The 15605-nt window shown below is 40.3% G+C and overlaps 1 protein-coding gene across 5 annotated transcripts; it reads left to right on the top strand.

Annotated features, from left to right (window-relative positions):
- cdk11b (cyclin-dependent kinase 11B) lies at nucleotides 1–14763 on the top strand. 5 transcript variants are annotated; one of them, XM_034876567.1, is made up of 20 exons: nucleotides 1–106; nucleotides 1505–1635; nucleotides 2103–2242; nucleotides 2399–2526; nucleotides 2618–2762; nucleotides 3353–3489; nucleotides 3791–3916; nucleotides 4424–4522; nucleotides 4864–4980; nucleotides 5077–5151; nucleotides 5627–5847; nucleotides 5969–6059; nucleotides 6147–6268; nucleotides 6377–6482; nucleotides 6641–6762; nucleotides 8910–9017; nucleotides 9363–9479; nucleotides 10490–10638; nucleotides 13416–13605; nucleotides 14150–14763. In XM_034876567.1, the coding sequence occupies exons 2-20, from the start codon at nucleotides 1525–1527 to the stop codon at nucleotides 14240–14242; spliced, it is 2397 nt and encodes a 798-aa protein (XP_034732458.1). In that variant the 5' UTR covers nucleotides 1–106; nucleotides 1505–1524; the 3' UTR covers nucleotides 14243–14763. The 5 variants fall into 5 exon arrangements, with proteins under 5 accessions (XP_034732458.1, XP_034732456.1, XP_034732457.1 ...); XM_034876565.1 differs by having other exon boundaries at nucleotides 3314–3489; XM_034876566.1 differs by having other exon boundaries at nucleotides 2103–2254.
- Nucleotides 14764–15605: the final 842 nt, after the last annotated feature.

Below are 15605 nucleotides of genomic sequence, written 5' to 3'. Positions count from 1 at the left end.
GACTGTACAGTCACGATTGGATATTTGTTTCACATCGGAGGTTTTACAGACGTTACTGACGCGTTGAGACTTCCGGTGTGCCATAATACCGCTGCGCAAACTTCAGGTTTGTTTAACCATTTCATCTGCACGCTGGTTATTGCATCGTTTTCTGTACCTAGGCTTTTAGGTATAGTTACGGACACAGTCATAGGCTCTCCAGTATATAGATATACCAACTGTACTAACTGTTCAGATGAAAACCATGTAATGACAATTAGCTAGCCTTTCAAAGTTGCCACAGTCGACCATGCTAGTTTTAGCTAGCGAGCTAACTAACGTTAGCTAAAGAGTTAGCCCCTACCACTGGACTCAAAACACTTAACTCATCTAATATGTCGTTAAATGTGCTGGTACCTTACAATTTATCCACTGGTTTATTCAGAATTAACTATAAACTTCGTCAGCGGGCTATCTAACGTTAACTTGCCTCAGTTGGCCTTTTAACGTTAGCTAGCTAGCTAGCTAACGTAACTTAGCTGAACACCGATTACAGACAACGTGTGTAGCCTGTAGCATTCCAACCGTACATGTATTTAATTGTAATCGAGCATTTTGCTATAAATTATTAAACAACCATCAAATTGTTAATATTTATTTAATAATATTCATGATGGCTACCGTTAGCCAGCTCTATCATAATAGTAATATTGCTAGCTAATTGTCATCAAGTGGCGCTAGTAATAGTCAAATTGTATACACCTCAACATTTGCACTTTGTTTCGCTGACATTAGCAGTGTTTCTTCTTTTTTGTGGAAGCATTTTGTCAGTCAAAGTTGAAACGTATAGCTATATGATGGGTTATAGTGGGACTTGCCTTGCCCACATGGGGGGGCAGTAGCTCAATAGGAAGTTGGGTTGGGAACCGGAGGGTCGCATGTTTAAGTCCCAATACGGACCAAAGTATGGTGGTGGACTGGTAGCTGGAGAGCAGCCAGTTACCTTGGCAGTGGGCACTGCTTGAGTGCTTGTATAGGTACCAAACATTTGTGTGTAATTCAGGCCTGTGTGTTTTCACAACATAGTGAAAACATTGTTATTGCCCCTTGCAGGATTAATAAAGTAGACATTATTGTTATTAATATTAACCTCAATAGAACTGACACAAAGACTGGCACCAATACAGAATTCTAATGACTTTGAATCTTCCTTCTTTCTAAGATTCCTGGTGTTGACCAAGGAAGTAAACTGGAGGAGTTTAAGCATATTGTAACAGTGGGACAAACTGTAAGATTCTAATCAAATTTACCAATGATGATTCAATTTATGACAACGTACATAAAAGTAAAATGGATGATAAATGGGAAAAAAACAATGACCAACAAGTGGTAGGGTTTCTCTTTCATTATTGATCTATTGTAACTATTGTTTTTTTCTGTGTAAACCTTACTCTTCATGATTCAAATGAGGCTGAACTTAAATGATGTGGAATGAACACTTGTCTTGAATGTGTGTGTGGAGCAGGCGGTGGAGAGTGGACGCTGATGGGGGACGAAAAGGAGACCTGGAAAGTTAAAACTCTTGACGAAATACTACAGGAGAAAAAACGCAGAAGAGAATTAGAAGAGAGATCAGACCCCAAGCGCCAGAAAAATGTAAAGTATCTCAAAGCTAATTTAAGACCGATATGACCCCTACATGTTGTCACAGGGATAGAAAATAATTGCGAGTTACTCTCTTTTACACATGTTGTTGAAGATTTTTTTCTATTAAAGCTCACCATGGTAAGTTAAATTAAGGTTTTCAATGTATAGGTTTGTAATATCTAAAAAAATTCTTCTTGCGTTTTTGTAATTTTCATTATTATTTTGTGCTTTTATGAGTTTAAGGACACTGACTCTCTAAATACTGTTTCTGAAGCTTTTGCACCAAAACAGAAAAACAAACGTCTGGTTGGAACAAACATTTTTTTATGGATACATTTTTTGAAGACATTGAATATTGTTAGATACATTCCAAATATGCTAGTATTAGTATTGACAATCTTATTCCTTATCTGGGAACCTTTTTATGATGTCTCCTTAGCTTTAACCACATATTGTGATCTTCTTCTCTTGCACAGTTCCCACAGGGCCTTGTTCCACAGTCGGATGATCGGGAAGCCAAACGAGATACTCCGGAGGAAGGAGAACTACGGGATCAAAAGATGGAAATAACAATTCGTAATTCCCCGTATACACGGGAGGACTCAACAGAGGACAGGTCCTTGGAACTGTAGGAAACAAAAATTACTGTATTTTAAAAGTGGAAGTAATATGCGTGTAATAGTTTAACTTCAAAGTATGTATTTAGAAGTTATATGTAACACAGTGTAGCTGGCTATTTAGAGTCTCACAATGTTTTCTTACATTTATGCAGGGGTGAGGAAGACGAATCATTAGCAATCAAGCCTCCACAGCAAATAGCAAGAAAAGACAAGTCTCACCACAGAAAGGAGGAGAAGAGAAAAGATAAAAGACGGCATCGCAGTCACTCTGCTGAAGGAGGTGTGGGAATGCTGCTTAGTTGTACAGCTGAATACAACATGTTTGAACTGTTTAAGAATCTGCTTCTACTCACGACGTTTAACTTCTACAGCAGGGAAACATGTACGACCCAAAGACAAAGAAAAAGAGCGAGAGAATGATCGCAGGAAGCGTCAGTGGGAGGAAGACAAAGCCCGGCGAGACTGGGAGAGGCAGAAACGAAGGGAACAGGCCAGAGCTCATTCACGCAGAGAGAGGTGAGCGCCGACCCTGGAAAGGCACCGCATGTTAAATTAGCTTAGAGCAATGTAGACGCAGGAGTATTTGTTCCTTAACGATTTTCCACCTGAGTTTAATCAGTATACATGTTTTTGAATGCCAACGGCTGTTTTGTTGTAGTAAGTAGTCTATTTGCCAGCATGTTTAAGCAACATTCGAGCAACATGAATTGGATCTAAAATTCAACCATAGCTGCTGTACTGTTAGTGTACATGTAATTATGATGTGCTGTACAAAGTAGTGAAGTCACACAGAACCATAATTGTTAAAAATCACTATAGTTTATTTTGACCTTTCCAAGTTTGTAGGTGTGTTTTCTTTTATAGGCCAATTCAATCAAGCCTACGTAAGCAATGCAGACTCAAGTTATCTCATGACACTATATGATAATCATTAAATACATCTGTGAAGGTACCAGAGCAATGCTGCAGCCATAAACCAACTGTATGTTTGAGTAAGAAAAGCTTTAACAAACCAAACTAAATATAAACAAACATTGACAAGATTGGGCTTTTGGTTGTCTGGACAGACCCCGATTGGATTCTCCTGGGTTTTTTTTGGACCACAGGGACCGGCTGGAACAGCTGGAGCGCCAGCGTGAACGGGACAGAAAGCTGCGCGAACAGCAGAAAGAGCAACGGGAGCTGAAAGATCGGGAGAGGAGGGCTGAGGAGCGACGCAAAGAGCGAGGTGGTAGACGAGAAGGTCAGTGGGTTTTTCACCTTGGAAAGCTAGGTGTTTCCTTCTGCCTTTGGTCTTTATGCTAAGCGAGGCTTAACATGCCCTGATTCCAGCTATGTAGTTTACATACAAACATCAGATTGAAATGGATTTTTTCATCTCTTTCTCAGAAAGAGAGCAATTATTTCCTAAAATGTTCAACAATCTCTCAAAATCCAAAGCAACCAGAGTTTCTATCCAAGTTATAAGGTTTGTTTTGTAAAACCTTGTCGGCTGTGATGCTATTTCTGTATTGTAGAGTAATAAAAGACTTTCCTGTCCACAGTGCCGTCTCACCATCGGATGCTACCTGATGAGTATGAGGATAAATCAAAACAAGGTCATCATAGCCGAAGTCCCAACCGTACACCTCGGGAGAGATCCGAACTCAGCGAACCAAGAAAAAGTGCAAGTGAGTTTATTTATTCATTTATTTATTTATCATTTCACAGTCCGAAAAAACTATCTCTTATTTACAAATATTATATGTATGCTTTATCATCAATCATCAGGGTACCTTGGAAATCTTAAAAGTGAAATAAAGGCCTTAAAGGTGTTAAATACAGTGTGTGTGTGTGTGTGTGTGTGTGTGTGTGTGTGTGTGTGTGTGTGTGTGTGTGTGTGTGTGTGTGTGTGTGTGTGTGTGTGTGTGTGTGTGTGTGTGTGTGTGTGTGTGTGTGTGTGTGTGTATATATGTATATATGTATTTATATGAATATGTATACATATGTAGGTATATATGTATATAATTGAATATAGGGCTGTGTGTCATCTTGTGTAGTGTTAAAAAGGTCTTAATGTCTTAGATTTAACTGTGAGATCCCTGGGGGTACACTAATCATGTGCAAATACCAAGTTTCCCCAAGATCATCAACTTTTCATACGTTACAGCATATCTCACATTGGGTTTTGTCTGCAGCATCAAAGGAGGAGAAGCCAGAGGGCCAAGACCTGCTCGCAGACCTCCAGGACATCAGTGACAGTGAAAGGAAGACCAGCTCAGGAGAATCTTCCATCGGTAAAGGGTTATATAACTTACAAAGTTGCAGTTCTTGGGTTGTCCATTTACTCTTATTATTGTAAAAAGCTGAACACTCTGGCTGGACATTTTCACTTCTGACAATGATCAGGAAACTGGAATGAGGATAATCATTCACTTATGTTAGTCATTATAGCTTTAAACTTTACAAGAAGGGATAAGTGGATCAAAACTGCAGGAATGTACTGGTGCTAAAACCTAACCACCCGAACCAACAGCTGCTGGATGACCTGGCAGTTTCACTATTGCAGTTGAATTGCTTCCAATTCTTATTTTTTCTTTTTTAACAATTGCTCTTGTGTCTTATTCACCTTGACCAGCATCAGGGTCCGGCTCCGATGAAGAAGATGAGGATGAGGAGTCAAGCAGCCAGAGTGAGGGCGAAGAAGACGAAGAGGAGTCAGTTTCAGGCTCAGGAAGGTCTGAGCAGAGTGCAGGTGAAACTGTCGAAAACTGCTCCACTAGTGTGGCTCATGTTGCGGGTCCAGTTACACAGCATCACAGGTTTAACAGGGTGGCTTCCTCCCTTTCAGAGGACGTGAGTGAGGAGGAGCAGTCAGTGGAAGACTTTGAAGAAGAGAAGGAAAATGGAAATCACATACTTTTAGGTGAGTAAACATGTCACCCGTAATGTCTGTCCAAAGGCTTATATTCTTGAAGTTATTCTTAAAGTTATTCAAATGTCCTGCAGATCAACTAAATAGCAATGTTTTGTGTTGGGTGTTGTTAAAAAGTATTTAGTTATTAATATTATTATTATTATTATTAATTTTGTAGTGAAATATTATAGCTAAAAAACTTATGTTCATTTTTAAACCTGTCAGTATTGGTGTAGTATGAGTTTGTTTTTGAAGGTTTGAGTTTTTATTTAGTTTTAGTTTATTTTAGTTTTATTTAGTGGAAAGTTTAGTTTGCTAAAGAATTTTTTTCCTTGCTTGTTTTAGTTTACAATAATAGCCCGGCCATGATGAAGGTAACAAGTCAAAGTGTGTTGGTCTCACTACACAAATTTGTTCTTTATTCTAAAAGCGTAGCTGGAGTTTTGACCTCTCCATACCAACTTCTTCACCTTTCGCTTCACAGTGCCAGAGTCCCGTTTCGATCACGACTCAGAAGAGAGCGGTGAGGACATGGAGGAAGAGGAGGAGGAGGATGAGGAGGATGAAGGAGAGGGTGACCCCACTCCTCACTCTCAAACTCATTCTCGCTCTCCCACCCCCGAAGAGAACTACATCCCAGACTCCCCCCCAATTTCACCTGTGGAGCTGAAAAAAGAGCTGCCCAAATATCTGCCTGCTTTACAGGTCAGTACCAACATAACGCAGATGTTTATGCAGCTAAGCAACAAATCATTTATGTGTATGTAATCCTCTAATGCAAGCCAGCAGTATGTTGAGGCCTTCAATTAAATTGTTGATTTTTCAGGGTTGTCGCAGTGTTGAGGAGTTCCAGTGCTTGAACCGAATAGAAGAGGGAACCTATGGTGTGGTGTACAGAGCCAAGGACAAAAAGACGGGTATGAAAATAAACATGTAGGTTGGTTGCCTTTGGGGTTCACTCTGTGTTTATTGGTGAAACAATGAATACGGTCTCATGTTTGCAGATGAAATTGTGGCCTTGAAAAGATTAAAGATGGAGAAGGAGAAGGAGGGCTTCCCCATCACCTCTTTAAGAGAAATAAATACAATCCTGAAAGCTCAGCACCCAAACATCGTCACAGTAAGGGTGAGTGAAACTAAAAATGACTTATTTAGATGTACAAGAACACTTTGGTTAATCTGCATCCTTAAATGTTCTAGCTAAATCTAACCAGTGCTTTTCCTGCTATATTAGGAAATAGTTGTGGGAAGTAATATGGACAAGATCTACATTGTGATGAATTATGTAGAACATGACCTGAAGAGTTTGATGGAAACCATGAAGCAGCCCTTCCTGCCAGGTAAAGTGAGACGTTGATGAGCTCTGGTCCACTGTGTGTGTAAAAAGTTGAATGGGACAAAAAAAGTTTTGTCTTTATTTTCTTTCTTTGTTTGTGGGTTTAGCATTAAACCCTCTGCCTCACAACAGCTCCGTTAAAGCATGATGTTTGTCTTTCAGGTGAAGTAAAGACTCTGATGATTCAGCTGCTGCGAGGTGTCAGACATCTCCACGATAACTGGATTCTCCATCGTGATCTGAAGACGTCCAATTTGCTGCTGAGCCACAAGGGTATCCTCAAGGTATGCTAGGACTGAGGTTCTCACTCAGGGCCCGCAAACTGAAGGAGAAAGCTAGTTAATTGTTACCATGGCAACAACTATTCTCCATGGGGTCCAGAGCATTTAAACATTGTTTTCCACCATCATTTTTATTGTTAATTTTATCTTTTGAAATATTTAGATTATGAAGCCTAAGAACAACAGTAATACAGGATATCCTGCTTCTTTTCAAATACTGAACCAAAAGACAAACTGTACAAAGCCGTAAAGGGTCCAGCATTACCAATAAAAAAACACACCAACAAACACAATAAAACAACAACATGGATAAACATAGAAGTAATTGAAAGCAGTAACAACCACAAAAAAATTAAATACATATAAAAATACTACTAATACTAATTAAAAAAAACTAAAACTGGAACCCACTGGTGTCCACCCACCCCTTCTCACTCCAGTGTAGTGCAACTTAGATGCAATAAAGACTAATGCCTGCATAGTGAATCTTAAAGAAGAATTCAGGTTGGTTTCAACACGTAGCTCTTTGTAAATTTGGAGTGCTGTCAGTAGCGAGAAAAATGAAAACCATCAGTGCTGTCTACACAGAGTTGTCCTCCTGCTAGATTGTGCACCCTAGATTTATTAATTTAGCGAGAGCTCAAATGCTTTGGCTCATTGGCAGAATCAAGCCCTTGAACAAAGCAGGCTGCTACATTTTGTAATGAGCAACGTTATAAACAGTAACAGGGCATGTTAAAAATAACCCTCAGCTAGATTTGCATTCCATGTTCACCTGCATGAGGCTACCGTTAGAGACCTTGTTCAGTTTTTCTCCAGAAGAATGAAAAGTCTATATTATCCAGGGTTCCATTATGATGAGTCTTTCTACTCACACTTCACCTGAAGGTCCGAAGTGACATTCGGCACACTGTTCCGCCTCCTCCGGGGTGAATGCAGCTCGATGTCTTACCACTTCAGGTGGCAGGTCTCTGAGAATTTGGATCCTTTAGCCACAGAATGTCAGATTTTTGGTTGACATTGCCTTCTGGATTACAAGCATAACAGTAATGTATTCTTGCAATGAGGCGTTGAGGGGGATGGTTGTTGCTGTGTTGTCTCCGGAGCACACTGTGGGCACAGTCTACCCCTGGGGGTTCTTCAAAGTGTAATACCTCCTTTAACATCTGAGTCACGAAATCCCTTGTTTTAAGCCAATTCTGGCTATTGTCATTTTAAGCGGCCCTCCAGCTCAAGGCATTTTGCTGAGAGTCTCAACTTGGGCCAAAAGTTTCTTAACTTTCTCTCTCAGCTCCTGCAGCTTTTCAGAAGTGCTGTTAGCCGAGTCAGCTAACTCTTTCAAAGTTTGGTTTTGTGAGTCCATCTGGGCTTTTAGCACTGAAATCGCTGTGTCATTTTTACTATCTCTCCTCACAATTTAGTGTTAACCTATGACATCTCAGCTTCAATTTTCTTACAACTCTCTGACTTGATGAGTGTTAGCTCTGAGTGGAGCGATGCTATAGCCTTCAGCACATCGTCATCGTCAGCTCTCCGGGGGGCCCCTCCAGCATTTGCTTCCTTAGTCAACCCCGAGGCTTCACCTGGGCCCGCTTTATTGTTAGTCTTCCTTCACATTGATCTTTTTTTGGCATTTTCCACTGTCATCTTTTCTCTCAAATGGATTAAGTTATATTTTCACAATTTAAAGTTGTCATTTGCGTGGTTTTGTTGATAAGAAGTTCTAAACTTAAAATTTGCCGAATTTAATAGTTATGTCTATTAACAAATTTAGTAGTTTTTGTTTTTATCTATCTTTAGATTATGTAGAAATTTCTCCCGAACTAGCAGCAATACAGCACAGTTGAACAAACCACATGGTTACTATGAGTCAATTAGAGCATGAATTTTAAAATTAACAGCAGACAAAGTCCATGTGTACATAGACCACATTTTTACAGCAGGGGATTTAAACAGTAGAAATTATGAATCTCACTGCATCTTGTAATCTTGCTGTACCCTGCCACACTGGAGTATATGGTCATTTGATCTCCTTTTGGACATCAAAAACATGAAACCTTTGGAAGAACTTTATAAATGCCGAGACATTCTTCTTTTACCCAAAATGAAATGTAGTGGTGTTAATGTGAGCCAACCGTCCTGTACTGTAGATTGGCGACTTTGGTTTGGCCCGGGAGTATGGTTCGCCCCTGAAGCCTTACACCCCTGTAGTGGTGACCCTGTGGTACCGATCACCAGAGCTGCTGCTCGGAGCCAAGGTGAGAATTCAACGTCACACTAGAACCAGATGAAATACCTATGCAATAATCAAAACTACAACTAATTAAGGTGATGTACTTTTCGTGTATGTGGTTACACCATCTTGATTGATTTGGTTTAAGATATATGTTTCCAAGAGAAGACTAGTTTATAACCCAAATACCCCTGAGACACTATTTAAGTTTCACAGTATATGATATACATATCCAGATGTTAGAGGTCCAGAAGCCCATCAGAGCACATCCACTTTCACACACGAGACAGACTCCAATGTAGAAGCTTGCCATGCAGACTGTCTACTTTGTGTTTCTGCGGTCTGCCACTGTTTGTTTTTCTCTCCACAGGAGTACTCCACAGCTGTGGACATGTGGTCAGTGGGCTGCATATTTGGCGAGCTCCTCACCCAGAAACCTCTTTTCCCTGGAAAATCTGAAATTGACCAAATTAACAAGGTTTTTAAGGTAAATGCCCTCATTTTCTCTTATAAATTTAAGTAAATCCTCACCATAAAGGGTAAAGCTTTTCTGTTTACAGCCTGTAAATCTTCTGTCATCTGTCGGAGGAGGTCAGCATGGGCTTCCTTAATACACCACAGGGTGGAGATGTTGGTAGACGTAAACCCAGCTGATGAAGTTATTATGAAACTGAGAAGATCACCATAAAGGGGTTTTTCCATAGTAGTGGAGGTAGTCAAGCGGAACCATGTCGTGAGCACTGGCACGGTGTAAGTGTTTTTCCAATGCACAGCACAGAAAGTAACTTATTTGAGATGTCACAAACCCAGGCTGTTCCCTACAGCCCTTTTCTGCTAAATGTGTCTGTTACTGTTTGTGCTGTTCTTCTTTCCATCAATAGTAAAAACAGATTAAAATGGCACAGAATATGTCAGTGTCAGGTTGATCAGACCTGTTCTTGAAGAACAGCACTGCTAATTTACCATAAAAGCTGCATGCCTGTTAGCAAGTGGAAAACCTTTACTGTGAAGCTGGAACAGTAGGCGGTTCAGTTTGCATCAGCAGTAAAAGGACAGCTCTGATACGGCTGAAGCAAATGGTGAAGGCTGATGTGTGAAATTACAAACAGGAACACAGGAGTGGAACTAACTCCAAACCACAGAGATTAAGGTAGAAATTCTAAAAGACTCAAAAGAGTCTTTCAAAAACAGAGCTTTCTCTCAGGTCTCAGCATACTCACACAAGTTAAGCTGTTGAGGACACAGCAAAGAGGAGGAAACGGTAACGGGTTGTCCTGGCCAGCCCTGCTTATGATCTGCATAAAGCATGACAGCCGTGTGGACTGATGTCATCCAACCGTCATTACCTTGTTATGAATTAAAGTATTGAAATGTACTTAGGACTGGTTTATTGTCTGTGGTTGATGCATACTTCTGCCAAAGTGGGAATATCTCATATTCATCTCTCTTGGCACTAAAAATATGCTGTCTGCTGAATTATGTGTGTGTTTTCTGTAGGATCTGGGGTCACCCAGCGAGAAGATCTGGCCTGGCTACAGCGAGCTGCCCGCTGTGAAGAAGATGACTTTTACAGAGTATCCCTACAACAATCTGCGAAAGCGCTTTGGAGCGCTGCTCTCAGATCAAGGCTTTGACCTCATGAACAAGTAGGATTATTGTGGGCTTCTTATTCCACGCACAATACACAACATTGCACCTCACACAGTCTGCACTGCATCTTAACTACGCTACACTCAGTCTGGCAGAGGTATTCCAACTATTTTCTCTCTGTGCGCACATATGACTGTATAGCTGGATGGATAATTTTGTTCTTGACAAACCACTTGCAGTATGATGAGTACACTATATCGTATTTCTTCCAGTAAATTAGAAAATAATTGACATGTAATCATGTAATCATGTTTTTTTACAATCATATTATTGTTAGTTGACATAGTTTGAAAAATGTTCAAGGTCAAAAATATTGAATTGATCTTCAAAAATCGCCGCATAGATATTGCGTTATTTTCCATCCATTATTGATAGAACCCGAAGACCATTATCCATGAAAGACAAATATCAATTGGGGCCGATGGAATTTTAATTACCCTGGGCTACAGTAGTTAGCAGCACGCATGACCTCAGTGGGATAATTTGGCTTGTTGACATTATTACATGAATGTCACCCTAATTGTCCCGCCAAATCCTATTGGAAAAAACAAAACAAAAACAGGACCAACCTGACACTTAAATAAAGCGTTGCTAGATACTCTTTATGAAAAAGTGGAATGCTTAGTCGAATATTCGTATTGAACAGCCAAATCGTATTCGACTGACAAACTTTGGTTAATGGCCCTAATGTCAGTAACGATCAGCATGACTCCTACAGTGAAAATTGCCTTACTTGGATGAACCCATTGCTACCCTGTCATATTCTGTTACCCATTCAAGCGCTTTTATTAATTTAGTAAGTAAGTGCATTTCTTGCAAGCTGACTTAAAACATGACAATGGTAGCGGACTGATAATTCAACGTGCCTCAGCAGCAGTCCTGTTCCATCCTCGTTTCACACACTCACCATGGTGATGCTCCACACTACAGGAAAATGTTTTAGAAAACACATATTTAATACGGAAAATCCTTTTCACACATAGAAATTGGTTAATAGTTCTTTCTTGCACATTCCGTTGATCAACATTGTTTAGTAGCCGCAAAAAGAAAAATAAGCTTTTCATCTCTCCTCTTAAGGCAAGGCAAGGCAGCTTTATTTGTATAGCACATTCCAGCAACAGGGCAAGTCAAAGTGCTTTACACAAACAGTTGAAAAAATAAAAACCGATGCCGAAAAAAACATATTGCTTGGTTGTTAACTACAGCGGATGGCAACAGCATGTCCACTGTGACGGGATCACGGTTTAATGGGAGTTTGGCACCTGTTCAGTGCAGCAAAAACCTTCCAGCTGTCAGAAGAGAAGACTGGCGAGGCGTTTACCCAGGGACAGATTCAGACTTCAAGAGGTCAACTTGTAGAGAAGTGTGGTTTGAAATGCTTCAGACAGTGCGGCGTAGGATAAGTTTAGCGGTGTAATTTGGCAGGTAGACACCACAGAGCTGTTTGGAATATCACACCTGTCTGTCTAGGAAAGTGTTTGAGGATTGGGATCTCACCTGAGGAAGGACTTCAACATGAACTTGCTTTATTTACTATTTCAATCTTTAGGTTAACCATAAAATGTGGGGCCTCAAGACCCCGAATACTGTTTTTAGAAAATTCTATGTAGTTAGTAGGGCTGCACAATAAATTGCAATATTATCAAAATGGCAGACTAGTGCAATATTTGCCAATCGAAAAATTTTTAGTCAAACCATTCTGAATTAAGTATTGTGGTGCTGCAGAGACATCCCAACCTACTAATCCTATCCTAGAGACTAAAGAAAAAATCTTTGGTACAGATCCTCGCAAAAATCGCACTATAATCATTTAAATTCCTTTCAATGTTTATAATTTTCAATGAAAATTAGAATAATGATACAAAAGCGACCCTTCCCTCTAATAACGTGAATCATTTCGCAATATCAGTCAAAATAATCACAAATAGAAAATGTCCTCATATTGTGCAGCCCTAGTACTTACTAGTTTCCATCCACTCGTTTCTCAAGTATAAACAGGGTAGTTGGGTCCTTAGGGTGCTGAGGAGGAGTACGTTCACTGGTGCAGGAAGAGAGCACATTCTTGGAAATCCTAAACAATGATGTGGACGCACTGATACCACAGAAAGGTGGTATCAGTCTAATCCCAATTAGTAACCCTTCTCACAGATTCCTTCCACATTAAAAAACAAACAGAAGTCAATGTGTTGAATAAAATCTTTTCATGCTGGTGGAAATCATTTATTCCACTGCTCCCACTCACATGGAAGATGGGAATCAGACAGTTAAAAACCTAATTATCACAATTTAACAGCTCCCATTATGCTGCGTTGATCCTGTCATAACCAATTAGGACTCCTTGCACAAACCCACTGCCCCCTCACATCAGGCCTGCATCTCGTGTTCAGATTATCTGTCTAGATGTAGTTTAGTTTATACAGCTGATATTAAAGTCGCACCACTAGGCCTATATTTTTAATACAGAGATTTTTAAATATAGCACATCCTTTTCCAATATTTACAGCTAAATTTGAACTCAGCACGGGTTCATTTGAAGCTAGCCGTCTGCCTCAAAAGTTGCAAATCAACATATTATTTAGTCAACAAAAAAGTCTTTACCTAAACAAGTTCAACATGTAGTTTTACCATTTGTAAACACAGCTGTATGTGTATAGAGAATAAAAGTCGACAAGAATTTAAGCTACCTTTTAATCTACCTGGTTACCTTGCTTACCTGTGCTGCTTTATTGAAACGTAGCTGACCATATGAACGTGGTCATTGACTCTTTTCCAGATTCCTCACCTACTGCCCCAGTAAGAGGATTTTATCGGACGAGGGGCTCAAGCACGATTACTTTCGCGAGACGCCGTTGCCCATCGAGCCGTCCATGTTCCCCACCTGGCCGGCCAAGAGTGAGCAACAGAGGGTGAAGAGAGCCACCAGTCCTCGTCCACCCGAGGGAGGCCTGGGCTACAGTCACCTGGTAAGGGCATTAGGCTCCACTTTCTCCATTACATACAGCTACCAGGCTTTCTGAACGCTGTCTGTGTTAAATAGATTACAGACCTACAGGCTTCTGCTTTGTGTCTTGGTATTTCCTTCTTGTGTTTTCCATGATGAGCACCTTTTAGTCCCTAATGTTTTCAGCAGTGGTCCTACCCACCCAGAAGCTTAAGGCTGATAATGATGTTTTTCAATGAAAGTTAGTGTTGTTATTTGCTATCTTACCGACAAATGATACCATTTCCTGCCAAAGGTATTAGTGTTTTATCTCAGCTTTATTCTTTTAGAAGTGGAAAATCTTGTGAAACAAAAAAACTAACTATAGTAATATCAAAGATGAAAAATGTCCATGCATACTTGTATGGAATACAATGAAAATGTGTCATAAGGGTTTTCTAAAGATAAGCATTGTAGTGCTGATCAGTTCTATAATACGTAAGAAATGAAACTGTGAAATTGGAAGAGGGATGAAACGGACTCTAGGCATTAACCATGAGTTAACTTTGTTTCCATAATCTCTCCAGGGCGATGACGACCTCAGAGACACAGGCTTCCACCTGACAACCAGCAACCAGGGAGTGTCGGCAGTCGGTCCAGGATTTAGCCTCAAATTCTGAGCCCAAAACTGCAGGATACCTGCCTGTCGGGTTCTGGGACAGTTTTGGGACTTGTTCTTTTGGAATTGGACGGTGTCGCTGGTTTACAGCTGCAAACCAGATCAATATCTGATCAAATACAACTGTTACCAAATAGTCAGGACTGTCTCACAGCAAGACTAGTGGCTCAAACATGTTGAATCTCCAGAGTTTTCGCTCAACTTTTTGGTGTGTTCTCTGTATTTTCAATCCATTTCACCATTTTAAATGTGTAAATTTTAGCTCTTAAATAGAATACGCAACCATACATTTGTTAGAATTTTAGCTCTCATGTTTGACTTTTGTTCTATTTTCCATTTTACACTTCGTGAGAGAGGACCAGATTTTCTAAATGGTTGGTATTTCCTGGCTGCCTGAGCTACTGTATAATGATGCAGCATTGGCTGTGCTTTCCATCCAGCATTATGTGAGAAATTTACTAAGGACTGTCTCTTGATGACAGGGGGACGATGTTTTTGCTAGAAATAAAGTTTGAAACTTTGTTTTGTCTGCCGTCCTCCATATATTTATAAACTCTGTCAAAGCTATGCAAACACAACCGCTCATTGCCAGAGGAGAAAAAAATTAAGGGAAGTCATGCCAAAAAAAAAAAAAAAACGAAATTCTGCCTTGAACCCAACTTGGTAGTTGCTGTCCAAAAGTGATGTCATTCTTTGCACTGCACACTTTGTCTCTGTACTTTGTTCTTTCAGGGGAAAAGAGGCCCAGACTCTGCCTTTGTCTTTAAATGGCTCTGTGATTTCAGAATTAAACCAATAAATTCTTTGATTTTGAGCCAAAGAAAAGTAAACAGTACAGTACAGTTTCATTCCCTGCATGACCACTCGCTGCTTTCACAGTAAGAGGAACAGAAAAAACCCTCGTCTTGGGACGTCTAGAGCCAGCACTAAATGGAAAGGTTCATTAATCAGTTTGATATGTCCCCCGCCCCCACCGGTGTCCTTCTGCACACTATTACACCTGGTGTGTCGAATAAGCTTGGAAGGAGAGGGACTAGTGGAACTGACTGCTCGGTCCCTGGGGCCAGACGGCTGGCTTCACTGTGAGCCTAGTAAAGTAAGCTAGACGTCTGAGGTGTTCCAAATGTGGTTAAAGGTCCAAATAGTCCCAAAAGCTGTAGACAACATTGCTTAGTCTGGCTGTAGTGGGTTAGTTTGGTCAGTGTGTAACTTATTCAAAGGGCATTCATATAAGCAGGGGCACCTGAACAAAAACACATTAGGGGCATGGTTGTTTTTTGGAAGACACTTTTTCTCTGGGACATTTAGTGGAATATTTTTGGTTCACTGTACATGATAAGATGCTCCTATACATTCTCCAGCTT

Source organism: Etheostoma cragini, chromosome 7 (genome assembly GCF_013103735.1).
Source record: "Etheostoma cragini isolate CJK2018 chromosome 7, CSU_Ecrag_1.0, whole genome shotgun sequence".
Lineage (NCBI taxonomy): Eukaryota > Metazoa > Chordata > Actinopteri > Perciformes > Percidae > Etheostoma > Etheostoma cragini.
This window is presented reverse-complemented; position numbering and strand designations above follow the sequence as displayed.

Coding starts and splice junctions, on each gene's coding strand:
- cdk11b (XM_034876563.1), top strand. CDS start 1,525: ATGGGGGACGAAAAGGAGACCTGGAAAGTTAAAACTCTTGACGAAATA. Junction 4,981..5,076: donor AAGGTCTGAGCAGAGTGCAG/GTGAAACTGTCG, acceptor CCTCCCTTTCAG/AGGACGTGAGTGAGGAGGAG. Junction 6,269..6,376: donor CAAACATCGTCACAGTAAGG/GTGAGTGAAACT, acceptor CTGCTATATTAG/GAAATAGTTGTGGGAAGTAA.